This window comes from Cibotium barometz, chromosome 44, assembly GCF_041138505.1.
Source record: "Cibotium barometz isolate CiBa-2024 chromosome 44, ASM4113850v1, whole genome shotgun sequence".
In the NCBI taxonomy this organism is placed as follows: domain Eukaryota; kingdom Viridiplantae; phylum Streptophyta; class Polypodiopsida; order Cyatheales; family Cibotiaceae; genus Cibotium; species Cibotium barometz.
This window is the reverse complement of record NC_141089.1, coordinates 22,158,150-22,184,976: the sequence shown is the minus strand read 5'-3', so window position 1 is coordinate 22,184,976 and position 26,827 is coordinate 22,158,150. Positions and strand designations below refer to the sequence as shown.

At 43.2% G+C, this 26,827-nt stretch overlaps 1 protein-coding gene across 3 annotated transcripts; it reads right to left on the bottom strand.

Annotated features, from left to right (window-relative positions):
* Positions 1-201: 201 nt before the first annotated feature.
* On the bottom strand, positions 202-3,335 carry LOC147613085 (uncharacterized). 3 transcript variants are annotated; one of them, XM_086782387.1, is made up of 3 exons: positions 3,186-3,335; positions 2,706-2,822; positions 202-2,528 (listed from the first exon to the last, which is right to left on the bottom strand). In XM_086782387.1, exon 3 carries the CDS (start codon positions 2,116-2,118, stop codon positions 421-423), a length of 1,698 nt encoding a protein of 565 aa, XP_086638513.1. In that variant the 5' UTR covers positions 2,119-2,528; positions 2,706-2,822; positions 3,186-3,335; the 3' UTR covers positions 202-420. The 3 variants fall into 3 exon arrangements, with proteins under 3 accessions (XP_086638513.1, XP_086638512.1, XP_086638514.1); XM_086782386.1 differs by having other exon boundaries at positions 2,706-3,332; XM_086782388.1 differs by having other exon boundaries at positions 202-2,375; positions 2,706-3,332.
* Between the last annotated feature and the right edge of the window lie 23,492 nt (positions 3,336-26,827).

Sequence of the window (26,827 nt, the reverse complement as noted above, 5' to 3'; positions counted from 1 at the left end):
CACAGCACAGAGGAACTAAACCAGCTACCATGAGAAAAACCATGTCACTAAAGATGTCATTTCTGAACAACTTCAGTTAAATGCAGAATTCATAATGCTTTGTCCTGATGAACAAGCGTAGTCAAACAACACAAAAGGGATATGCACGAGAATGCATGCACCCAAGAACGATGCACGAGACAGTTATCCCACAAGACCCCATTTTTCCATGTAATGGTAGATGCTAAACAATTAATTAAGAGGTACAAGAACAGCTTACTGATGATGTCTGCTTAGATGATGCTAAGCTTATATATACAGAAAAGGCAAAATAGGCCTCCAAACCAAAAACGGAACTAAACCAACTACCATGTCTTGGGCGGTCGAGATGTCTACAATAGAAGATTGATGCCTCTCAAAATTAAACATCTGTGGGGAGGGCTAACCCCTGAACAGCAGGCTCCACATTTTGCCACCTTCAAGCCGCTCAAGAAGTTTCTTAGCACCAGTGGTTTCAAGCTCAGCCAGTTTTGTGAGGTACCTGCATGCACCAGCCGCCACCATTTGCTTTCTGCACTTCTTCTTCCCCGCCAGACACATCAGAGCAGAGATGGGAAACTTCTTGGCAACACTCTGGTTGCTCGGATCGAGTAGCTGAACCATCCTTGAGATGCTTCTCTCCTCCTTGCAGAATGCCCTACAATTGCTGTCCACAAGAATAAGATTGAAAATCGCCTGTGCAGCCAACTCTTGAGTGGTACTTGTCTTCCCTTCCAGCATCCTCACAAGCGGTGAAACACAGCCTGCCTCGCCGAGCATTTTCCGGAGGTCTACTGACCTTGCAAGATGACAAACCGCAGAGGCAGCCGATTGTTGCTCAGTCAAGAGGCCACTTCTGAGGGCTGTCACAAGCCTAGGAAGGAAGCCGGCAGTTAGCAACTCTTCTACATTGGCTCCCGACGCAGCAAAGTTGCTGAGAGCTCCCATGGCAACTTCTTTACCCTTTGGAGATGGTGTGGTGTCATAGTACATGATTAGAGCTTGAATAGCACCTTCTCTTATGATTGCCTGTCTGAGGTGTTCATCTGAGGAAGACAAGCTCTGGAGTCCATCACATGCATACTCTTGTGCAAGCGGTGTTCCTGAATTGATAAGCCCGACCAGCACAGGTGTAGCGCCTTCCTCTGCTACAGTTTGTCTGACTTCTGGTATGCTTACAATGTTCCTGATAGCACCTGCAGCTGCTGCCTGTGCAGCAGGGGTTCCAGTTTGACAGATTTCAAGCAATGCTGGAACTCCGCCATGTGCCAAGACCGAGCGAACATTCTCTGAGGTGCAGGTAAGGTTCTTTAGTGCTGAGGCCGCTTTCTCCTTTGCATGGGGGCTCCCTGACTCCAAAAGCCGCACAAGAGGAGCGAAGGCACCCTCCGTGACAAGAAGATGCTCGCAGCTGTCGACTTGTGCAAGCCGATGAATCGCAGCTGTGGCCTTGTCTCTTAAACTACTCGCTCCAGCATCTAGCAGGTGCACCAGGGTTGGTATCCCTCCCTCTTGGCCTGCTACAAACAGCACGTTCTTGTCATCTTCATCCATGAGCTCAACAAGGGCCTCCATAGCCTTCAGCTTGGACTCTAAGCTCCCAATCTGTAGGCGGGCGAGCAAATCCTTTACACTCCATTTGAGACTTTCTTTACTGGCTCCACCTGAGCTTGTCCGGGGCGGAGTACATTCCCTCACAACCCCGCTCTTGACAAGAAGCTCACACTCCTGCACATGCAACCCGAGCTTCATGGCAAGACCATCAAGACTGCTCTGCATCTGGAGCTTCCCTCCAAAAGCTTCTTCAATGCATCTTTCGGCCAGATCCCTTGTTTCTATTAAGCTTTTGACAATGTTCTGCAGGAGCTCATTGCATAGGGTATTGTTGATGGAGCCAGAGCTTTCTTCGAGCTTTGAGAGCTGTGATGGAAGCTGTTCCAGTTTCCTGCGTATGGCAACCCATCTACCGGCGAAGACCTTCACCATGGCCGCATCAGAAGTGGCCAACGATACCAACTCCTGCACTTGTTTGAGCCATTCTGATGTGGTTTTGCAGCAAGAAACAACACTTCGGCCATCGCCAGCTTGCAGGTCCACCATAGCTTTGACAGAGCTACTGAAAGGCTAAAATTATATGTTCTTTAGTGACAACAAGATGACCTTGCAGCCAATGGAGGGCAGGGAAGTTGGTTGCAGATGGAACAGCGTGGCCAAGCTGTTTTGTATCAACATTCAGATAGCTTAGCTAAAGGCTCTAGCAGGTCATGCAGACTTTCCTGTTGTGGATTCCTGGTTCTTTACGGCCCTTCACAGTTTCCATTGAAAGCCATTTTTTATGTCATGCGCTTCTTGAAAATCTGAGGGCCAACAAGAAAAACCAAGCTCAGAACTTGGAAACTATGAGCAGAAAAAAAGGAAGACGGTTCCCTTTCGTGGAAGCACACAATTGCCCCTTTTGGAACTCTGAGCATCTAGATGTCTCAACCCTTGTGGATTCCCCTTTCAGATATCTGAGCAGAGCACAAAGAAAAGACTTTTTGCAACACAGTTTCCCTTTCTGGAAACACAGAAGGCTTGCTTCAATTCGAGCACAGTTTCTTCTTGTGGAAGACTCTAGCAGCAAAGAAAGGCAGAAGAAGAAAGAGAGACAAATTCTCAAATGGATTGTGTTGGTGTGAGATAAACACCGTTTGGCAGCTAGATGAACACCACTTGAGAGCTGCAGCTATGGCGTCCAAAGAGGAGCGAAATCAAAGGCGAAGCAGGCTCCAACAACTCCGTCTTTTCGAGGCGAGAAGAGATTTCTGTACATGGCATTCCCCTTTTAGGTGTAGGTAGAGGTAGAGCGCTCTCTCTCTCTCTCTCTCTCTCTCTTTCTCTCTACACACACACACACACACAACGGTTCTCTTCAACGTCTAGGAGCCTCTATTTCACAGCTCTCTCTCTCACACACACACATTCACGGGATTCTTTCAATCTCTCTGTAATTCGCAGCTCTCTCTCTCTCTGTGTGTGGGTGGGTGGGTGGGTGTTCCTCTTCTATCTCTCTCTAATTCCCAGCTCTCTCTCTCTCTCTCTGTGTGTGCGTGTGTGTGTGTTTGTGGAGCTGGAGTCGGGAAAGCCTGCAGAAGGACAACCACATGAGCTGCAAAGCGATGGCAAACCTGACTCTCCAAATCCAAGTGAGAAAGAGTCCAAGGAGAACAAGACAAGAGGTTGGGGGGGAGAGTCGGGGACGACGACTCAGACAAACAAAGGCAACACAACAGAATCACCAGATGACGCGCAAGACAGCAGCACGTCTTAAAGATTTCCGTAATCACAAAAAATAGCAGACTACACCCACCCCCCATTTATTAATTTAGATCGTGCTTTTGTATATTAAAAAAATCACGAATTTTTGGACTTTAATATTTCATAAGGGATTTAAGCTAAGCTTTTGGCCTCATTTTTCACCTGACAAATTATCCTTCACAATTCCCAACCTTGCCCACTATTGAAACTTCAATCAAAAAAGTTCACGAATCAATTATCAAAGAGATAAGCCATAGACCTTTCAGGGATTCCCAATATTGCCTTCTTCAATGTTCCCTCGTTTCCCTCACCATTCTCCCCTCTTTTACTTTCCCTTTTGCTTTTACCATTCCTTTCACTTCACCACCTAGCCTCCTTTTTCTTGGTCAAACAATATGTAAAGGTGGTTAAAAGACAGGAGTCTAGAGCAATGTTCACATTAGTCCGGCCGCATGTAACTCTTTGACCATGCCACTTGGGCCCTATCGTCGTACATGAGAGAGAGAGAGAGAGAGAGAGAGATGCCATACTTGTTAGTTTGTACCAGTCTCGATGCAATACATCCAATTACATAGGCCAAGAAGCCTTACCCATTGAAAGGGGAAGTGGAGAGAGAGAGAGAGAGAGAGAGAGAGAGAGAGATGGCATACTTTCTTAGTTTGTACCAATCTCTATGCACTATAGAAGCGTTCCCCATTGAAAGGGGAAGTGGCAAAACTTCTTCCTCCCTACATGTCCCTACATGTTCACAACGAGCATTAGCAACAAGAAGGCTCATCCCCATGGAGACCAAGATAATGCACCTTCTTCACTGAATAGACCACCAAGTACCTCTCAGAAACAAAAGCTCCACCCTGTTAAATGCAGGTTTTCTACTATTGCACATGCTAGGCTCCAAGCCAAATTGGTGGCATCCCTTTCCACATTGGATAGAAGTTGATGGAAGAGGCGACCATTCCTTTCCACATCGAATAGAAGTTGTATAGAGGAGGCTGGCATATCTTGGGTGCCTCCCACAACTAATAGTAACCTCTACCAAGCCTCCCTTAAAAGAGTTTGAGCTTGTTGAATGGGGATGGCCTTTTCGACTTCTGGTAGTAGACCAAATTGCCCATGTTTCATTCAATGAGGATGAGCTCTAATAGCAATATACAATTGCCAAGTCAATCTCACGCTTTTGACATGTTTCATTTTTATGTCAAACCAATGCATTTAAAGAGAGATTCAAATAGACCACTCAACTAGAGGACCCTTACATTTTAGATTCTTGTTTTTAATTTAAGCTCTTGTAAAAAAATCAATGAGCTTTAACCAAAGAAAAGATAGAAATTGCAACTTTATCAACCACAAAATAACATGAAATTCTCTCCCACTCACCCAAGTATATTCCCTTAATTATTCTTGAAGGGAAGGGTCACAAATGTATCTCAAGAAACAAGCTCACATGCAATTAAATTGCAAATACTTGTATTTAGATGTACTTTTAAATTGCAAATACAAGTATTTGCAATTAAATTGCAAATACTTGTATTTAGATGTACTTTAAAACTATACTATGCATGGATGTGATATTGGGGCTAGAAGGTAATAGCTATAGCTAACAAATGTATAGCATTTGTTGGAGTGCACTAGAAATGTACTTTTAAGGACACAAGAATTAAGATGCTTGGTAAGTAAAATATGTGTATAATGATTCTCAAAACAAAGGATGTATCAATATCCCTCATCCTTGAGTTGGTGTTGTTTTAGTTGCACCCACGGGTTGCACCCACGTTAAAAGAACAAAAAATTGTAATATATCTTTAATGAGTAAGCCACTTAATTTGACAAAGATACAAAATTAATGTATACGTCATTGTCCACACTAAATATTTCATGCAAAGTGCTATGCCCCCTTTCAAGTGATAAACAATGTTAAAAGTGCACCTTTTGTAGTGTAAATGAGACATTAAAAATGCCTAAATTTGACCAAGATCCACTAAGATAGTGTTATTTAAGTACTAATTCCACTAAACTAGCCATTTTTTCTTTAATATTCTATGTAAAACCATCTTGATATTTTTATAAGGATAATTTTTGAGCTATTAATAACATTGTATCATGAGCAACATGAACCTTCCATAGTATAATCATTAATGTACCTTCCATAGTGAAAGAGCATGCATATTCATTTACAATGAATCTTCCATAAATAGTAAAAGAGCATGCTTATTCACATTAATGTATGCATTTATGTAAAAAAAAAATGAAGACCAAAGATTTAAGCATACGAGTCAGGAATCAAAGGGTCCGAGAGAGGACTAAAGCCATAAGACATGCATGCAAATCCATAAGCCCATCTTCCACACTTAATCTCCCTAGTGATGTGCAAGTTGCTACACTTGCACTGCTTCCCCCTACCTCATCATATTCTATCCACATCCACCCCTTCCTAGTTTACCCTTCCTTGCTACTTGTTGCTTCTTATGCCCTTCAACTCAAATATACCTACCCATAAAGAAAGTGAATGGCATAAAATGGTTTTCAATTATCAATAAAAGCTTGATTTATTACATATTATTATGTTGTTATAGATGCTTGAATTTACCATAGGATAGGTTTTATCACAGCCTTGATGTCTATGGGCTTATGTTTCTCAAGAGAAAAAGGCAACTCCCTTGATGCAAAGTCCCCACGCACACACGTGCGCACAACCCACACCATCATAGTTGATTAAGATAAATTATGCTCATCCACATCATGAGATGACATAACAAAGGTCCCATAAATGTGGAAAGAGGCTTTTGAGAAAACAATTCTTTAGAAAAAGGGCCCACAACATTGTGGTTAAAGTGGCAGAGATATGGGGTAAGCAAGGAGGGTGATCCCACTCTTTGCACAACGAGCTACCCACATGCGTGCACACGCACACTCAAAATCCTTCACCATCATAGCATAAATTTTGCTGATTGAGAGGCATCTTCTATTACGCTCCTTCATTGCATGAGAGACTAGACAACAAAGAGGCCTTTCTACAAAGACAATTCTTTAGGGACAACAGAGGACCCATGAAATTTGTGAGTGAAATTTGTGAGTGAAATTTTAGCGATGAAAGATGTTATTTGGATAGCATATGGGTAAGTAGGAAGGCCATGCACTGTGACATAGGTCCTTCCCCACCACTGAAACAGAATTTGGCACCACGTGTTCACAAGGAGCATTGGAAATAAGAAGGCACATACCCATGGAAATAAGAAGGTGCATACCCATGGAAAAGCCCCTTATTCATCAAACCTTCAAGTGCCAAGACCCAACCTTGGAACCAATTTCATGTGCCACCTTTTCTACTTTGGTGCATGCCAAAAGTTATAGCCCAAACTAGCGACATCCCTTTCCATGCTAATATAAGAGGTGCAAGTATCCTTAGGTGTCTCCCATAATCACCTCTTCCTAGCCTCCCTTGAACTAATGGGGATGTCCTTTTTATCTTATACAATAAACCAAAAGAGGTGTGGGTATAGTCTGGTGTCTCCCATAGTCACCTTTTCCTAGCCTCCCTTGAAAGAATGGGGTCCTTTTTGTCTTATATAGTAGACCAAACTACTCATTCATCATTCAAGAGAGACAGGCTCTAATTATAACATCTAAAACATTTAACCTCTCTCTCTCTCTCTCTCTCACACACACACACACACACACACACACACAAAGAGAGATAAAGTGTATGTGCACACATGCACACAAAATTAGAAACATATACCTATATGAATATATTTTGACATGTTTCATCTTCATGTCAAGCCAAGACATTTTAATTCCATGTCACTAAATGCACATGCACACAAAATATATTTTCAAAATAGTGAGCATATCCACTTCCCTCATCCTCCAGTTGATGATGTTTTAGTTTCCCCTAGATTAAAAGATAAGAAAGTTGCAATATATCTTTTTTGAGTAACCTAGCTCATTGACAATGATATGTAATCAATGTATGTTCCATTTTCCACAACAAATATTTGATGCACAGAGCTATACTACCTTTCAAGCGTTGTAACATTACAAGTGTAGCTTTTGTAGTGTAAATGAGATTGTGAGAAATGCTTAAAATTGACAAGTGATTCTCTAAGTTAGCATCTTTTAAGTTTTAATTCTACTAAAATAATCCTTTCAAACTTCTTTGCCACATTCTCAAACCTGGACTTTGAAGTCGCTCGTTAAACGAGGACAAGGCAAGACCTCTGGACACTCACCAACCCTAGGTCGCCCCACCTTAAGCTTGGGGACGTTCACCACTACTTGGTGTTCATTCTTCAAGTGGCGCATCATGTGGACTCTCTTCACATATATAGTGTCCCTCTTAGAGCACGTTAGAGATGCTTGACACTCACGACCAATTCTCCCATCAGGGAGTGTAATCTCCTCATAATATGGATCCATCTATACGAGTAACATAATAAGGTAGGAGATTATTATAGCATGTATTTCTCTCTCTCTCTCTCTCTCTCTCTCTCTCACACACACACACACACACACACACACACACATACGCACACGTGTGCAAAGGACAACAATACTATTTCATGATTCAAAACACATAATCAAGACATGCGAGTAAACATGCATAAAATTTAGGTATGAGATCAATTGATAAAATTTAGGAATGAGACAGATTCATTCATGTTATTTTATACAAAGAAAATGGAACCTACCTGCACAAAACCCAAGCACTGGGGCAAGATGTGATGGCCACGGGTGTCAAGCAATGGTCGTATCTGTAAATACCCTACAATGACAATCATGCACTATAAAATTACAACCTTTGTTCAATATCACACTCCTGCTCTAAATCTTTAATGTGTACCAAAAATCACCTCCTTGTTCAATATAGCACTCATGTTTCTACGAGTAAATCCTAAAACAAATAACCCAAATTTTAAATTTGTCCACATGGGAATCATAGCATTACTCTAATAAGTGCATGAAATGGTTAAATCCTAAAACAAAAAGACCCAAATTCTAAAATGATCACATAAGGCACCAGGAAAAGCTGATATTTTTTTATTTTTATTTTTCCTGTGTGTGTGGGGGTACCTTCTCAACCCCACCGAGTGAAAGACAGAACCTAGGGAAGGTCCGAGAAAAAAGAGATCAAATCTTGTAATGTCCACCCACAACGGTTTTCCTACTTTTCTTCATCGGCAAGGACTAGCTTGTCTGGATTATCATCACCTCACCGTCTCAGCAATGCTAGCAGCACCACTGGGTACACCCTTCAATTTACTCTATCAGCAAGAGAGAGAGAGAGAGAGAGAGAGAGAGAGAGCACGTCAATGGTTTCTTCTCATCTTTACAGATCAGACCATCTCCTTGTGATGAAGGTTATCCAAACAGGCAGCATGAGCTTTACCAGTGAGGAGCTTGTGTTGGAACTAGCTGGTAAAAGCACCGATGAGCCATATCTACTACCGGAGAAACCAGCAGAAAACTCCCCTTCAGAAGTTGAGAAATCACCCCTGCGTGAAGAAGATAGTCCCTTCACAGAGCCTTGTGAAAAAGATGGCAGAAAAAATGAGAAGAGTGTTGTTTTGGGTAGTCTCTTTCAGATGAAATTCTTAGAAATTGGCCTAGCATGAGAAGAGACATCGATCAATATGTTTGAGAATGTTTGGTTTAACAAAAGGTCAAGTTTGATCGACAAAAACCCGTAGGATTATTGCAACCTTTGTCAATACCCAATATTCCATGGGAAGTATTGCTATGGGCTTCATCTTTGGGTTGCCAAAGTTAGTATTTGAAAATCAAGGAATATGGACTATTATTGACAGGTTTAGTAAGCAAGCCCACTTCATTCCAGTGAAGAAGACCATCCATAAAGATCATGTGGTGAGATTGTTTATTCAGTAAATTTTCAAGCATCATGGATTACCCAAATCCATAGTAGGGGATAGAGATCCTCGGTACCAGTTTCTTTTGGAGAGCACTTTTTGACAACATGGGGACAAAACTGAATTTCTCTTCGGCTTATCATCCTCAAACAGATGGACAGTGTGAGATTGCAAAACTCACTATTTTAGATATGCTAAAGTGTTATGCTCTCGAAGCAAAGGATCAATGGGAGAAGTACTTGCCATTGGTTGAGTTTGCCTACAACAAGACTATTCACTCTTCAATAAGCAAAGCTTCTTTTGAGATTATCTATGGCAAACCATTGTTGTTGCCTATTTTAAAGACCAAGGAAGAGATCTTTCATGCGGATGAGTTTGTTTGAGATTTGGATACAAATCTGCAAAAGAAAGCTGCAAGCATAGAAGGAAGGTCACTTTTGAAGAAGGGGATTGGGTCTTATTGCGATTTGAAAAAGCAAGTCTTAGAAAGTCTAAAGGTAAGGAGCACAAGAAACCCAAGCTTGCCCCCCCCTAGATATTATAGGCCTTTTCAAGTTACCAAGAAGATCAACGATGTATGTTATCGAGTGGACCTTCCAGATCATTGGAGGATACATAATTCCTTCCATGTCAGTTTATTGAAGCCATATATAGGACTTCCCCCAGAGGAGTCTGTAATGGAGGATCCACCAGAAGTGGAAGAACAAGAAGAAATCTTACAGCCGGAACAGACTGTATTCCATTTTGTCAAAAAAAGAGGAAAGACAGTGGTCAAGAAATTCCTCTTGAAGTTTAAGAACTATTCGCCTATGCATGCGAAATGGATGCCGGAAGAGTACTTCAAGGACTACCCATATATTCTTCGAGCTTATGAGAAAGCAATTGGTCTAGATGTATTTGAAGTACAAGCTTAAAACGTCTTGTGATCAAGACAGATTTAAGAGGGAGGGATTGTACCTCTAGTCCTCTTCATTGTATATATTTATACTGAAATGGAATTGATCATTATCTTTCTTGTGTAATGGTCTAGATTGGATATGCTTTAGTTTGGGTGGCATGCCGGAAAGCAGCCAAATTTGTATATGGGAGGCAACAATGCCAGAAGACCCATTGGACAACAACAATGCCAGATATTTTGGACTTCTTGGGTGGTCATTGCGACCAGATGGCCCAGATGACTGAATTGGATTTCGCAGTCGGGCGATCATTGTGACCATATGGCCCATATGACTGTATTGGATCTCATAGTCGGGTGGTCAATGCGACCAGATGGCCCAGATGACTATGGAAGACTTCTCGGGCGGTCCTAGTGACTAGATGGCCTTGAGGATAGTTTGAGCGGTTTCGCTCGGGAACCAGATGGCTTGGCATGGTTTCGATAAAACCAGACAGGACAATCCATGAATAGGAGGATCATTACTTCTGCATTGCATATTGATGTATGTTTGAAATTCTTTGACTTTGTGTGCTGGTTTTGATGTGTGGACAATGCTTGGATTTATAGCATATGATAGTCCATTGGGCTCTAGACTACCTGGCTAGTACGTGGAATACCCAGTAGATGCGAATGATGCATACTTGTTTGTTGACTAGCTTGTGTCTAGTTTTTGCGGAAGGTGAGTATGCATTTATTATATCTAACACATGTGACAGGCTATGAAGAACATGTACCATCAAGAATAAGGACATCGGTGTCAAAGAAAGGCATAAAGATGTTGCCAGAGGAGCAGAAGGCACCATATATACGAGGAAAGACCATATACACAAGAGCACTAGATGGGGCTATTACCACGATCATATGGAATATTTGTACCTCACAGTTGAGGATAACTGTGATATAAGAGAGAGGGAATGTAACTATTTGGTCCTCCAATCTCTTTTCACATGATGGAACTCATGCTCGGACACATGGACAGGTTGATGGATACATGGGAACAAGGTTCCTAAAGCTGGCATTGGGCAAAGCACTATTCTTGGTGAAAAAGCAAGAAAAAGCAAAAAGTCAAACTATGTTGACCAAAAGCTAAGGGCACCATTGGAAAGAGGACATCGAACTGGATCAAAAAGCTACAAGCTGCTTTTTCAAAAAGCAGCTCCAGAGCCAAAAAGCAAGGCCCTGAAGTTGTAAAAGCACAAATCAAGAACTTTGGCTACTATTAATGATATTTAATAAAGAAAAAGCAAAAGCAAGAAAATAAAACAAAAGCAAAGCTTGGCAAAAGCAAACACCCCTATCAAGTATATAAGAAGCTTGTACCACCCTCGTGGAGAGGCATAGAAGAAGAACTCATGGAGAACCACCTTGGGGAGAGCAAGAGCCTTGTTATCATCTTCTCCTCCCCTCTACATCATCCTTATTATCATCTTCTCCACCCTTAGCCTCTGCCCAGCCTGCAGCTTAGCCACCGCTGCCTTTGTAGAGCTGATTCCGTCGAGCACCGCCTCCGTCGCGACGATTGAACCGCCGTTGCTGCCCCAAGGCTCCTTCCGTCGGTGGCTTAGCTGCTTCCACCGACGTTGTTCACGGCCCTGTTTGCCCACGACCGCTTCTTGGCTACTGTCTGCCACTTGCAGCAGCACCACCTTTTCAGCCAGAGGGCTGCCACCCTTTGAAGAAGCACCACCTCCTCTCTTTTGGTGAAAGAAACATGGATAGATGTGCATCTTTCTCAACATCTCGTCACCGAGAACCTTGTGAGATTTTTGTGAGCAACAAAGAATTGATTCATATCTTGGTACTAGCCCGGTGTAAGACTCTCGTGGGTCATCCTCGTGGTGAGCTCGGCATCAGATATCCTGTGCCTCGACATCGACTTCAGCCTGACCTCGTCATTGGCACTCTTGTTTGATATTGTATTCATTTGTTGTTGTAACTTGGTTGAACACAATGCTAATCAATACACTTAAATACACTTAAGATTTGATGGACATTTGCTCAAATACAAGAAGTAATTTGCTGAATTGACAAGAGACACACAATGAGCTCCACATGCAACCCCCCAAATTAGCAAAAGTAACTTGCGTAACCAAGCTACCTCACATGCTGCCATATCGGAGCTGCTTACCAATAGCAAGTAGAGTCGATGACAGCGGAAGTCTTCGCGATGGAAGTCCTTGGAGTGTTTAGATTTTGTCGCATTTCTTCGTGGACAAAGGTCTTCAAGAGGATGAAGGAAACCTTGGGAAAGCTTCCCCTCTGGTTCAACTTGAGAAAGGAGGGCTGAAATAAGGGTTTTCAGCAAAAAGACCAAAAATTACAGCAATAAAGAGAGTTGTTTTGCTGAATTTCACTCATTGGGAATGTGTAGGAGAGTGATTAGCATTCGAAAACACTCTTGGAAGCTTGAAAAACACTTAGCAAGCTTGGAAATGGAGTTGGAAGGAGAAAGTGCAAAAAATGCAGCCCAACAGCCCTCATGAAGGAGGCGCCAATCTCTAGAGAGAGGAAGAGTGAGGTAGTGAGTTGTCCAGTGTAGGTGGTAGGTAGGTGCTTTGTGGAGCAAGCTAGAGTGGACACATGGATAGTTACTCCCTTTGTACAAAGGGGATAAAGTCTGGGCGGTGGACATTGGGTTATGTCCACCTCGGGACATCAGTGTGTATGAACACTGGGCTGGTCATAATTTATAAGTGAGTTTTGGTCGCACAAAACTTAATGAAGTGTGTATACACTCACTTATAAATTAGTGCTAACTCCTAAGGCTAGGTTTATGACCAATACTTACCACACCTGTCACATGCCACATAACCATGTTAGTAGACAGTTTTACACGCACGGTTCGCGAGCGGGCGTCCCCTTACCCGGAACTACACATTGGTCAAGCAAGCATGAAAACAGCATGCAATTTCATATGCAAGTAAGCACATAAAGATGCTATGCAATGTAGCATTGGTATGGACAATCCCCATTCATGAGGCTATACCAAAATAGATGTGCTCCAGGCAAGTACACGAGGTACCAAACTCAATGGAACACCAATCTACCAAGCATTTCCAGGCATGTACACAGAGGTACAAGTCCCAACGGAAAGCCAAGTCCACAGTATCACATGAGTGGCATCAGTCCCTCCCTGGCATATAAAACTGGCATGGACACCAGTCCAATGTACATCATGATGAGAAAGCATGGGTGAACCAATTGGGTGGCCAAATGGTGACATCTCCCCCGGCTTCTAAAGAGTTGCCGCAAAACTGAAAAGCATCCAAATATGTCTGAAGCACATGCGGGCAATCTGTGAAGAACACTTCATCTACCCATTTAGCATCAATGGGAAGATAGTTCTTAAACTTCACAAGGTAACGCCTGACAACTTTGCCTGCAGCAAGCTTGTGTTCCTTGTGATACACAATCTGCTCTGGCTGCAAGATCACTTCAAGCTCATCCACTTCTGGTGGATCCTCAATGACCGTCTCACTGGGCTCCGGCCCTACATACTTGCAAAGGAGACACACATGAAAAGCATTGTTAATGACTAGGTAATGCCAATTTGAAAGCCACTTCATTGATCTTCTCGATCACTCGAAAAGGCCCATAGTACCTGGTTGCAAGCTTACCATATGTACCCTCTTGGCCAAGCCTCTTTGCAAGTCTTGCTTTCTCAAATTTCAGCAATACCCAATCATTCTCTTTAACATCTTCTATGCTTGTCGGTAGCCTTTTTATGCTTGCCTTATGACCTTGCAATGGTTGTCCGCACCTAACGAAAAGCAATATCCAAGTCTCTTACATACTCATCAGCTGCAAATATCTCATTCTTTGTGCGAAGGATGTGTGGCAAAACCACCTTACCATAAACAATCTCAAACGGGGCCTTTCCCGTAGATGCATGCACTGTGTTGTTGTATGTAAATTCCACAAGCGGCAAGTACTTCTCCCAAGAAGACTTCTTATCTGTTACATAATATTTCAAGAGATCCAACATGGCTGAATTTGCAGCCTCACTTTGCCCATCCGTTTGAGGGTGATAAGCTGATGAGAAGTCCAATTTGGTGTCCATGTTATCAAATAAGGCCTGCCAAAAGAGACTTGTAGTCTTGGGATCTCTATCCCCCACAATGGACGTCGGCATTCCATGTTGCTTGAAAACTTGTGCAATATATATTTTAACCATATGCTCAGCTCTGATGGTCTTTTTGACCGGAAAGAAGTGAGCTTGCTTACTAAACCTGTCCACAATTATCCAAATTGCATCATTACCCGGTTGGGTCCGTGGTGGCAAGCCCATAATGAAATCCATTGTAATACTTTTCTATGGTTGAAGCAAACCTGGTGCCTTTTGCCTATCAAATTTGACCTTTTGACAGGTGATACATGCACGTACATGTGCCTCTATGTCCTTCCGCATACCTGGCCAAAAGAAATTCCGCTCAATCATGTGCGTAGTAGGCATTATGCCTCTATGACCAGCATATGGAGGAGCATGGCACTCATCCAAAACCTTTTGCCTCATGTCAGACACCACACATAGGCAATTATCTTTCATGAGATAACCCTCTTTGATTACATATGAGGCATGTGCATGACCAGCTATCAAATCAGTCCAAATAGTGGCAAAATCAGCATCCGTATGATACAAATCATGCATGGTAGACAAGTCCCCATGAGAGGCAACCCAGATGGCTGCTACATACGGCATTCGTGACAATGCATCGGCCACTGCATTCTTCTTTCCTAGGGTGTGCAAGATCTGAAAATGAAACATAGAGAGGAAATTGGCCATCCTCATATGCTTCTCTGACAATTTAGTTTGGGTAAGAAAATACCTCAAACTCTGGTGATCTGTCTTCACAATGAAATCAGCCCCAAGAAGGTAATGTTTCCATATAGTAAGTGCATGAATTACAGCCAAGAGCTCTTTCTCATAAATGCCAAGAGATAGCTCTCCATCATGCAATCTACGGCTCTCATAAGCCACAGCATGTCCCTCTTGATTAAGGACAACTCTTATGCAATATCCAGATGCATCACATTCCACACTAAAAGCCTTTTGCAAATCCGGAATGATCAACACTGGACCATGAGTAGTTGTATCTTTCAATTTGAGGAATGCATCCCTCTCTACATTAGTCCATTTGAACACGGTCTTTTTCTTTGTCAAATCATGCAAAGGAGAAGAAATCCATGCAAAGTGCCGAATGAACCTGCGGTAGTAAGAGCATAATCCAAGAAAACTACGGATCTCATGCATCGAACTCAATTCGGGCTAATTTTGAATTGCATCAATCTTTGCAGGATCCATCCGCACTCCATCTTTGGACACAATATGCCCAAGATAATGTATCTCTGACAAGAATAACTCACTCTTCTTTGCATTTATGAAGAGTTTATGCTTACGGAGTTCTTAAAAAACAATGGCCAAATGAGCTCTATGCTCTTCTTCGGTCTTCAAGAAGACTAGGAAAGAAAAGTGTTATTGCAAGAACACAAAAGAGCACTCAAAGTAGCGTGGTCTTCAATGAGTGACGACTCTAAAAAGGGAGGGGACATCATTAGCACTCCTTCCAACTTCAAGAAGTATACGATTCAAGATCGAAAGATAGTTTTGCAACAATCAATACTATTAAGAGACTAAGGTTATGTAGAAGGGGAAGAGAAAGGTGTGAGTGTAAAGGGACTTAAGGTCCACTAGCTCACCTATTTAAAGGTGAAGCTAGGAGGCATTTTGTATGGAGCAAGGCCTAGTTGTATTCATAAACAACTTAATAAGCAAGATATTGTTCTTGTATTTTGTGAGTCTCTCCTCTCCACACACTTGATCTAGTATGAGCACCACGTTTTCTCAACATATTAAGAGACTAAGGTTATGTAGAAGGGGAAGAGAAAGGTGTGTGTGAAGGGACTTAAGGTCCACTAGCTCACCTATTTAAAGGTGAAGCTAGGAGGCATTTTGTATGGAGCAAGGCCTAGTTGTATTCATAAACAACTTAATAAGCAAGATAGTTTTCTTGTATTTTGTGAGTCCCTCTCCTCCACACACTTGATCTAGCATGCGCACCACGTTTTCTCAACATGGTATCAGAGCTTTGGTTGAGTAGGTCACATTTGTGGTGTAGAATAGGTCAAAAATCTTCATTTTCTCTTATCTTCTCCTTGTGGAGCTCAACCCCCTGCTGGTGGAGGACCTCTAGCCATTCGTGGAGGCCTCATCTTGGGGAGATCTCAACTGAAGAAACGTGGAAGACATCCGGGCGTTCACAAACGTACCATCAATTCGTGGATCTCTCCTCTCTCCATCGTGGCATGCACTCTGGTTCAGCCCGGTGCAGTTTTTGTTGCGCAGCAGTGGTTGTACAAGAATTCACCGTGTATAGGCGATTAAAGGCAACATTGCCTTAGGGCTTTTGTAGCCCACACTCTGAGGACTCCACAGCTCAAGTTTCACTCCAAATGGTGGCGTGAATCGGCCGTGGGAAGCAGAAAACCAGGCGGCTGTAGTTTTTCCATGGAAGCTTTCCATTAAAGCTTCAAGTTATCTTTTGTTCTTGCTCTAATCCTCCCCTCTTTGCTCTAATCACCCAAGTGATAGTGTCATCAAGCTTCCTCATCACCTTCAAGTTCTTAAAGCTTTTCAAAGTGTGCTTATGAGCACTAATAGTGTTGATTAACACTAATGAAGCTTCTAATCCAGCAAAGGGGAGTTATTCCAAAGTGTTTTTAAACACTAAGAGTGTTATTAAACACTAATAGTGAATCTAATCACCAATACAAGTATCATTAGATGCTAGAAATGTGCTCTTAAGCACTAATGGTGTTTTTTAAACACTAATGGTGATCTTAATCATCAAACAAAGTGTTGCTTAACACTAATGTGGTCTTAACCATCAAAGGAGGAGGTCTTTAACACTAAGGAGGCTCTTCTTTCATCAACATTGGAGGCCGGGCACACACCATAAGTACCACATTATTAGTCTTCATCGTCAACCTGCTTCTATGCTTACCTTGGCAATCTTCCAAGGAGAAATGGTGCAACCATAAGCCGTTGTCTTCATCCCATAAGCCAAAGATTGAAGTTTTCTAGTTTTTCATCAACAAACTTAGATTTTTGAGTGGTTTAAAGTTGGGCACATGTACATTAAGTGCTCATCTTTAATGGTTTTGTGTATCATCCTTGAGGCTCTCGTTTGTAAGAGGCATAGGCATGTCATAAGCCATATGCTCTCATTTTCCAAGCCCAAGGCATGTTTTTCCGCTGCATATTCAACATTTTCATCCTCTAAGATGAGTTGTAAGGTTGAGCATAGCATCACTAAGTGCTCTACCTTGTTGGTTGTCATGTTTTTAAGCATCTCTTGGCATTGTCTTTGTAAGAGGCATAGGCAACATTATGAGCCATGCCCTCTCCTTCTTGAGCCAAGGATGATGTACCTTATTAGTTTGAGCATTTACCTCAACCACTTACTCACTCTCATTAAGATTGTACCTTCAAACCCTAATGGGTATCATGTAACCAACATGCACAAAAGCTTTTGTTGTAATTATGGAGTAGACACTGCCCTTGACCAATCCATAAGGCAAGTGGTAAGACCCTCCCTTTCCCTTTCCCATATAAATCTACCTCATAACCATTACTCTAAGAAGGAAGGCCCCCATTGCCCATGGAGGAGGTATGGGATGCCATAACTGATCACACAATGAGTCCACACATCAGCACAAATGTGAGATAATCTGTCAATGAGTGTAAAGCTCCTACAGTGTCAATACATGAGCTATACCTGCTCTATCACAACCGTGAGCTAATCGCCAAGCTCCTACAGTGTCAATACATGAGCTGTACCTGCTCTATCACAACACTGCAACCATGAGCTAATCGCCAAGCTCACACTGTGCAATATCGATGCATACACGCACTAATCTCCCACATGCAGAGAACACCGCATGTAAACCCTGAGTGCTATCGCAATCACAATGTAGATCGCATCAACCAATGCGCATAAAACTCCTGGAAAAATTTTGCCAGAGTTCCGACAGTAAAACGGCTATAAACCCAATAACCAAGCAACTGCCTGTAAGCTCAAGACCATGAGCATCCAATACGCATCAAACCACACTCAATATACAAGCATAAACCTCTACGAATCTGTGTCCAAACATTGAGCTAAACCAAGCTCATGCAGTACCTGTCTCTGAGTGTAACTCACAGTCACATACATGTGAGCAACATAGCTCAAAATGTCTACCAAACCGTAATGCAAACAAAAGACTTGCGAGCGGCTGAAATCCACTCACATAGAGCATATACACACAAATGAGACCTATAAGTGCTCACAAACGAGCAATGTGTACTGCAATCTCATACATGAGCCCTAATGCAGGCCTGTCTTCATCATCTTCTACCTCATCAACTCTGGATGCTATATGGATGAGCCGGAAGTGCAATCTAGCAGGTCTGCACTCCACATGGATAATGAAACCTCATGCCCAACCACAATCCAATGACATCATGCTATCATCATCGTCATCACCATGTGCAACATCTTCTCTTCCTGGACATAATTTGTCACGTAGGCTGTAATGCCTGTGACCGACGGCAGACCGGATGGCCATGTCCGGGGTTCAGTGGGAGAGGACGCCCATGCGGAGTCATGGGCGGCCAGGCTAGTGTGGACGGCAGGCCACACACTATATAGCCTGGGGGATGAGGGGCAATCCTCATTCTTCCTCTATGGCTGGGTGGTGAGCCAGAGGCCGTCCCCTCTTGTGGTAATGCCCGTAGCGGCGTTACGGGAATGTAACACTGGTATCAGAGCGTGGTTCGAGGGAATCGTGAGAGCCCGCGCGTGAACGGGGGACCGGAGCCCACTCGATGGTTTTCATCCACAATCTTCTCACCCTTATCTCGAATGGAGGGTGTGGAGGGAGGCAGCCATGGAAGAATGGAGAGAAAGAAGAACTCTCTCTCTCTCTCTCTCTCCCCGTCACACATAGCAGGCAGCATCGCAGGTAAGCAAAGCATCTCCTTTTCTTTTGTTTTGTTGTTTTTTTTTTTTCTCTGCGTTGAATGGCTGCTGCGAAGGAATCGTTGAATTTGTTCAAAGAAAGAAGTCCCCTTTCTCTAAACTGTGTGCGGGGGAGGTGGAAGGGAGGTGGAAGGGGCGAAGAGCAGCCCCAATGTCTGTGAAAGAAGCTTCGTTGAAGCTTGTGTGCAATGGGCGACTTCCGTTGTGTGGACCTGCTGCTGAAGGCAGCGAAAACCACTATTAGCAGTGCACGCATTGTTGAGGTGGGGCGAAAACCAGCGAATGGCGTTGAAGAAATGCGTTGAATGCTGCAAAAGGCTAATGGCTGCGAAAGACGTTGCAGCCCCAGGCGAATAGCAGCCCACCGATGTGCGAAGAGCACGTCTGAGTAGAGCCCAGGCGAATAACAGCCCACCAGTGTGCGAAGACCTCGTTTGAAGGGGGGGGGGGCGTAGAGCCCAGGGCGCTCTGAAGGCTGCGCTGTGCTGCGTAGCCAGCCAGGCCGGCCAGCCAGCCAGCCAGGCGGCGGCGACCACGGCGGCCAGCCCCGGTGGCCAGCCAGGCCAGCCTTGGGCGGCCTGCCCAAGCGGCCAACCCTTAGGCGGCCAGCCCAAGCGGCCCAGCCTTGGGCGGCCTGCCCAGGCGGCCAACCCTTAGGCGGCCAGCCCAGGCGGCCATGCCAGCGGGCGGCCAGCCAAACATAGGTGGAAAAACGGGCGGGCGGGCAACCACGCCCAAGCGGCCCATTATTTTTTTTATTTTTTTTTTATTTTTTAAAAAAGAGGCTTCCCAAGGGCGGGCGGGCGGGCGGCCACGCCCGAAGCGGCGAGGGCCGGCCCAACCCGTTTATTTTTTTTAATTTTATTTTAAAAAAAAACATATATTTTAATTGTTCATTTTTAATTTATTAAAAATGAAGCGGGCGGCCAGCCTAGTAGGCGGTCAGCCAGCGACGACGACGGCCAGACTCGGCCCTAAGGACACTCCCCACGGGCGGGCGGCCACGCCCGAAGCGGCGAGGGCCGGCCCGGCCCGTTACTTTATTTTATTTTATTTATTTTTTTTAAACAAAAAAAAAACAACGGCACACCCCACGAAACAAACCCAACACGGCCGTCGCGCCGTGTGGCCGTAGTGCCTGTTTTCAACGAGAGAGACCCACCGCACACGGCCGTAGCGCCGCGTGCTAAGAGAGAGACAAATCCCACGGCCGTAGTGCCGAGTCCTTCGAGACAAAGCCGTTCTATGGCCGTTGTGCCTAGTGAACACGTCTATGACCGTAGCCCGCGAGAATATGCGCAATGCCTGCATCCTCCAATGTTTGGTACCAGTTGTGGACGCATTGGTAGAGTCCAACCCAGTCGTGCCGTAGTGCACCCTGGCCATTTGTGGCGTAACGCACTTGCTCGTGCGGTGCACGTACGTCTAAGGGTGCCGTAGCGTGCCCATGTCTGCTGAACCATTGACAGTCTTGCACACACGTCATGTCATGGCGTGCACATGTTGGTGTCACGTCGTAAGTGCACTCATACCCACATTGTGCCGTAGTGCACTAGAATTTTTTTAAGGTGGCAAGAGGGAAATCGATGGTAATTTCTCGCGTAGTTCGAGAAGTATTCGTTGACAATACATAAATACATGATATAAATTCTCTCTGTTAGTGGTTTAACCATGTGGTTTACCACAAAGTAATATGAGAGAAGATCAGACACATTGTTCTTGTTGAAAGTTCACAAGAAGAAGTTCGTGGCTCCAATGTGCTTAGACCCAATGAAAAATGTCTACTTGGACATGGTCTATTGTGACGAACAAATGTAGTCCGTAGAGACACTTTTGCAAGCGCAATCTTGCCATGGTCATGACTTCTAAAATTGGTCAATGGCATTTAAGATAGCTGGAATTGGGGTCGCGTTTATCGATTACCTGCTAGTAGCCTTGATCACATGACCCCATTAGCAACGTACTCTCTAGACATGATTAGTGTTAGACTCTGGGAGCGTAGCCTCGCCAGATTTCAATTTCCACTTTTGCGAGCGTTGTCTTGCTAAAGTTAAAGTTTTGTTCGGACAAATTTGTGTTTGTTTTGTAGTGACAAACAAATCTGAAGGGGTATAATCTTGAGATGTAATGCTCAATGTCCTTATAGAAGTTGATCGAAGAGAACTGTTCTTAAACTTACTAGAATGGTTTTCTCTTCATTTTATTGCCATGCGTCGACATCCCACTGCTCGAGAGTTTGTGGTGATCTTTCGAGGGGGGAAAGAGCCTTTTTATATGTCACATCAATTGGTTTGGTGGTAATTTGATGGTATGGGACATCAATTCTCACGGAATCAATTGTAGTCTGGGTGGAATGGGACGCCAAGGCTTGTGCATGTAACTTGACTCTTTGGCAGGTTGTATGTACACTTGTCCGTAGTGATAAAGTGTGCAAGATAAAATTTGAACTTTGACAATTACAAATATAGCCATGAGTTGGGATAAAACCCAGTTACAGAGTTCGGAGAAGCTCTAGGTAGCAAGACCATAATGGTGTACTAGTGCTAACAGAGTGATTTAGTTCCGGAGTGATCTAAATCTAGAGGTTAGCAGTAAGACTAGTTGGTTGGACAGTTTCATGCATGGGGGACGCCCTATAGCATTTTGCAAGCGTAGTCTTGCCTATGTTCAACATAAGTGTGCGATTGTGAGCACATTTTTGTTGCTACCATATGAATTTGGGAAATATATTACTTTCCTACATAAGCAATTGTAATATTGCATGACAGGCTATTTTGCTTACAAAGTTCATGTGCGTGTAAACCCTATGAGTCGTATGACCCCTAAGGAATGAGTGGAGCATTTCTAGTATTTAATAAGGTTTTACATGGCAATAGTGAGTAGTATCTCACTCCAGATGAGCCTGATTGTTGTTAGTATCGGATCCGACATTAAAGTGTACATAAACTCGGGCTGAGTTAGGATAGAAGGCTAAGCCGGAGAGCTTAGTGGTAAATCCTACTGTATCTGGTGAGTTTTGACTTAACCGGAGTGTTAAAAAGTAAACTCAAAGTCTGGGGCTGAACCGGAGTGTTCGGAGGCAGACATATCTTTTGTTAAATCGGAGAATTTAGCAAAAGAAGAGCTTGGGGTGACCATGGTACCCAGGAAAAAAGCTCTTCACACTAAAATAGTGCACAATGATTTTAGGGTGATAAATATCCATCGCAGGAATGTTTTACAACTTTCCATAGATGATAAATGGAGACCATGTACTTTACGGAGTTAAAGTACATAGGTGGTGACTTCGGCGCCACATTTTTTGTAGAAAGTCACCAGTGGTGTGGATAGGTCAGCCGAGACTCCACAAGACCTATGCACTAGTTTTTAAGTTGACCTCTATGATAAGGACGTCCAGAAATTCGTGTTGTATACCAGAATTTGCACTGCAATGTGCAATGGAGGGGTCAATTTGTGTAGTCACTTCTTAGCAGCAAGTGACTTAATCATCTTGTTATAGATGATTTGTATATGGTACTCCCACTCGGGGGAGGTACGCCATTGGGTACGGAGTTACTCATCACAGACTAGTATGGAGCTACTAGTGTGATGATAGTGGGTACGTAGTTACTCACTACTAATACATAGCTGCTAATAAAATTAAGATCCTCGAGTGAAAGATACTCTAGATCAACATTTTACATTACCGAACCACAATACATGAGTATTGAGGTACTCATAATTATGTTAACGTTGCTCAAATCGAGGGACCGATTTGTTCGATGGTATGGAATAAGCAAGGAGAGTGGAGTAACTTAAAAGTTACACATCACTAGTCCTAATGAGTTGTCGAGGTCATCCGTAGTTTGATGATCCCCTCTACCTATCAGATAACATTCAATTTTGCAAGCCCTGGCATTTAATCCGTAGTGATTATGAGTTGGGTGTGAGATATGGTTATGAAGTTCTTACAAGAGTACTAGTTTATTTGCTAGTCATTGGTTATAGCTTGGTAGAGATTGCCACCTGTGATGGGTAGGTAGCTTTGCCGCTATGATGAGGAGGCAGCAAATAATGTTCTCATAGTTATACTTCATACCAACACCAAACAGGGATAGGATGAAATTCCTAAGTTCATCATCACGAAGTACTGTGATGTTTGCATTTATATTGAATGTACGATGTAATGAGACATTGGGCTTGTGTAATTACCATCAATTATCTAGCAACCTATGGCTTCGCAGCAAGCTCAGTCATTATCTGTGGATTGATAATGTGGTTATTAGTAGTTTGAAATTTCTTGATAGATGGTACAATCCACCCAAATAATTCATAAGTGTGTAACCACTTATGAAGGATAATAATATGCAACAATGAAGCACTTTGTTACAAGTGTGAAACCACTGATCTGTTGCAAAACAGTTTATCAATAGTACCACCATATGTGCGTAGACACTATACCACATCTTCGGTGCGAGATGTTTAAAAGTTTCTTGGAAGGACTCAAGAATAAAAATATATTTAACACGGTCTAGATTTGTTCTTGGACCTATGACACTAGCGCGTAATCCGCTTGAAAGTAGAGTTTTTGAGGACAAAAACCTTTCTTGAAGGAAAGGAGGGATATCCTCAAATATCACATAAACTGGAATAGTTGTGTGAGTCCAGACAATACTGAAAGGGATGTGTCTGGTAATAGCAACAAAGAGTTGTAAGTGAATGGATGTAATTCCAGACACCCGTAGTGGTGCAAGATCTTTATCAAACATCTCCACATACTATATGGTCTACCCGCATATATAGTATGGCATGAGAGATAGGAAGTTTGATTGTTATATTTGAATGGAAATTTTCAAAACTTACATTTACTCTGAGTTAAAGTGGAGTTTAACCATCCGTAGATTGATGGTAGTTAGAAACTCAACAAGATTCTAGAGCATATGCTTGTTCAAAGATGTTACTCGGAGAGGAAGTATCTCTCAGCTTTGGAACTAATCCTTGTGATGCATGATTAGATTGGCCGTAGAGCTTTCCAACGAGAAGTTTTAACAAGTTGGTGATGCAACATGGTAGCGTAGTCTACAAATATCTAGTAGCATGGTCTGAGAACTTGCGCTACTAGAATGCTCTCCAGTACATTAGCTTCTGTGCTAATGACATGATGCAAAATCAAGGCATGAAATTTGCCTTAAGGTTTTGGTTGAAATACCAAATCATGGCTTGTGTAAGCATGATCCTCCTGTCTTTACAGAGGTCTAGCGTGCTGTACGCGTACGCACTTTGTCACAGCCGTGCCAACCTTCCTCGCCGGCACGTAATGCTAGTCCGGAGAGACTAGCCGTAGGTGTGGCGGATAGCGAAGCGAGAGTTAGTCCGGAGAGGCTAGCCGAGTCTTCGGGGTATAGTTTTGATAGTCCAAGTGCGGGTCATCCTAAGATTCAGAAGACCTATGCACTAGTAAAAAAGACAGTTTTATTGGCCTAGTTTGTTTAAGAACGTCCAAACTTATGTGCTGAAATGCAGTAAGTGCCAGGTCAATAAACATGAACGTCTTAAGGTTGGAGAACTACTCCATCCGCTGGAAATTCCTCAAGGGAAATGGGAAAGCATTTCCATGGATTTCATTACCGGTTTACCCAAGACGAGTCGAGGGAATGACTCGGTGTGGGTAGTAGTGGACAAATTAACTAAACTGGCAAAGTTTATTACCACGAAGAAAAACTGTAAAAACACCAGAGTTGGCAAAACTCTTTATTGAACATCTCTATAAGCTATATGGCTTGCCCGCAGATATAGTGTGTCGGATAGAGATAGAAAGTTCAACAGTCATTTTTGGAGGGAAATCTTCAAAAAAATTGGATACTACTCTGAGTATGAGTATGGTAGATCATCCGGAGTCTGATGGTCAAACTGAAAAAGTTAACCTAATACTCGAGGATATGTTGCGTTCTTATGTAAGTAAGAAGCAATCAAATTGGGAAGAATATTTGCCCATATTAGAGTTTGCTTATAAAAACTCCAAGCATTCACCATTCATGTCAATGTATGGATTCCAGCCGAGATCTCCGATGGCTGTAGGCCTAGAAAAGGAGAAGATTCAATCTGTCAAGGATTCCCTTGAAGATATGAATAATATGCTCAAAGCTGCACGCGAGAGCATTCGTAGCGCACAGAATCGCGCTAAAACATTTCAGATAAAGGACGCAGACAAGTGACCTTTGCAGAAGGTGACTTTGTATTTTTTAAGGTTCCTGCGCAGTCAGCAACCATGAAAACGGAAAAGTGTGATAAACTTTCTCCTAGATATTGCGGTCCTTTCAAGGTCCTTAAGAAGATTGGGGACGTAGCCTACAAACTTGAGTTACCGGAGAGTTCTCAAGTTCATCCTGTCTTCCATGTCAGTAAACTGAAGAAATCAGTTCACGGGTTAGAGAACGCAGTTTCTCCAGAGATTTTGGTGGAATTGATCACTCCACCAAAGATACCACATGAACCGGAAAGGATTCTTGGGTATCGAGACGGACAAACCCGACGTAAAGTGTACCAGGAGGTACTTGTTAAATGGACAGATAGGGATGAGGAGTAGCAACCTGGGAACGCCGCAGTGCAATTTCCAAAAGGTTTCCCCAGTATGTTTTCGAGGACGAAAACTCTTCTTAAGGGGGGGGTAATGTCACGTAGGCTGTAATGCCTGTGACCGACGGCAGACCGGATGGCCATGTCCGGGGTTCAGTGGGAGAGGACGCCCATGCGGAGTCATGGGCGGCCAGGCTAGTGTGGACGGCAGGCCACACACTATATAGCCTGGGGGATGAGGGGCAATCCTCATTCTTCCTCTATGGCTGGGTGGTGAGCCAGAGGCCGTCCCCTCTTGTGGTAATGCCCGTAGCGGCGTTACGGGAATGTAACATAATTTGCCTAATCTTGCCCCATCAATGGAGCGAAGGACATGACACCCACTAAGGAGAAAGGCAAGTACTGACAAGTTGAGAGGTTTTTTAAAGTCATGTCAGAAATGGAAGAGCTTGGGCTCTCATAGGAAAAGGAACCATGAAGAAGCAGAAATGTGGGCACCTACTTTGGCCACTTATTTCCATAGCATGGAGTTTGAGAGGTCTTCTAGTGTAAGTGAGCAATCTCTTCTCCTTGAAGAGAAAAGCATAGAAAAGCAGAAGAATCATGGGAAATTTGGGATTCCAACATAGCCTTCTTCTGATGCAACCAATGATATCTGTGCTAGCAATTTCTCCAAAGGTCTTGTGTCTACTGATGTGCTGGGAGAAGATATAGTGGTTTTCTCTGCAAAATCTACTATTGAGAGCTCCACTTTGGGTCCTAAAGGCAAGAAAGCTAAGATGAGAAGAAGGGCTGGAGGTTGGGTGCTTAGAAAATTGAGGAGAAGCTCCAGGCTTATGGTGAGTGTCCAATTTCCTGTTTTTCATTTTAACTTCAAGTACATTAGCCAATTAGAGACAGTTTTATTCCAATCAAGTGAGTTCAAGCTAATTATGGTTAAAACAGATGATTAATTTCGTTAGATGATGGATCAGGCTGCCATGTGGACAGCAATGGCCAAGGGTACCACTAACTCAGAATGTGAAGTAAACTTAAACTGGTCACAATCACATTGGAGGGATCGGTCATAGTTTACTTTACAGTCCATGTATACTTTAAGAGAGAGAAAGATACATTTCAACAATAGGACTGTAAAG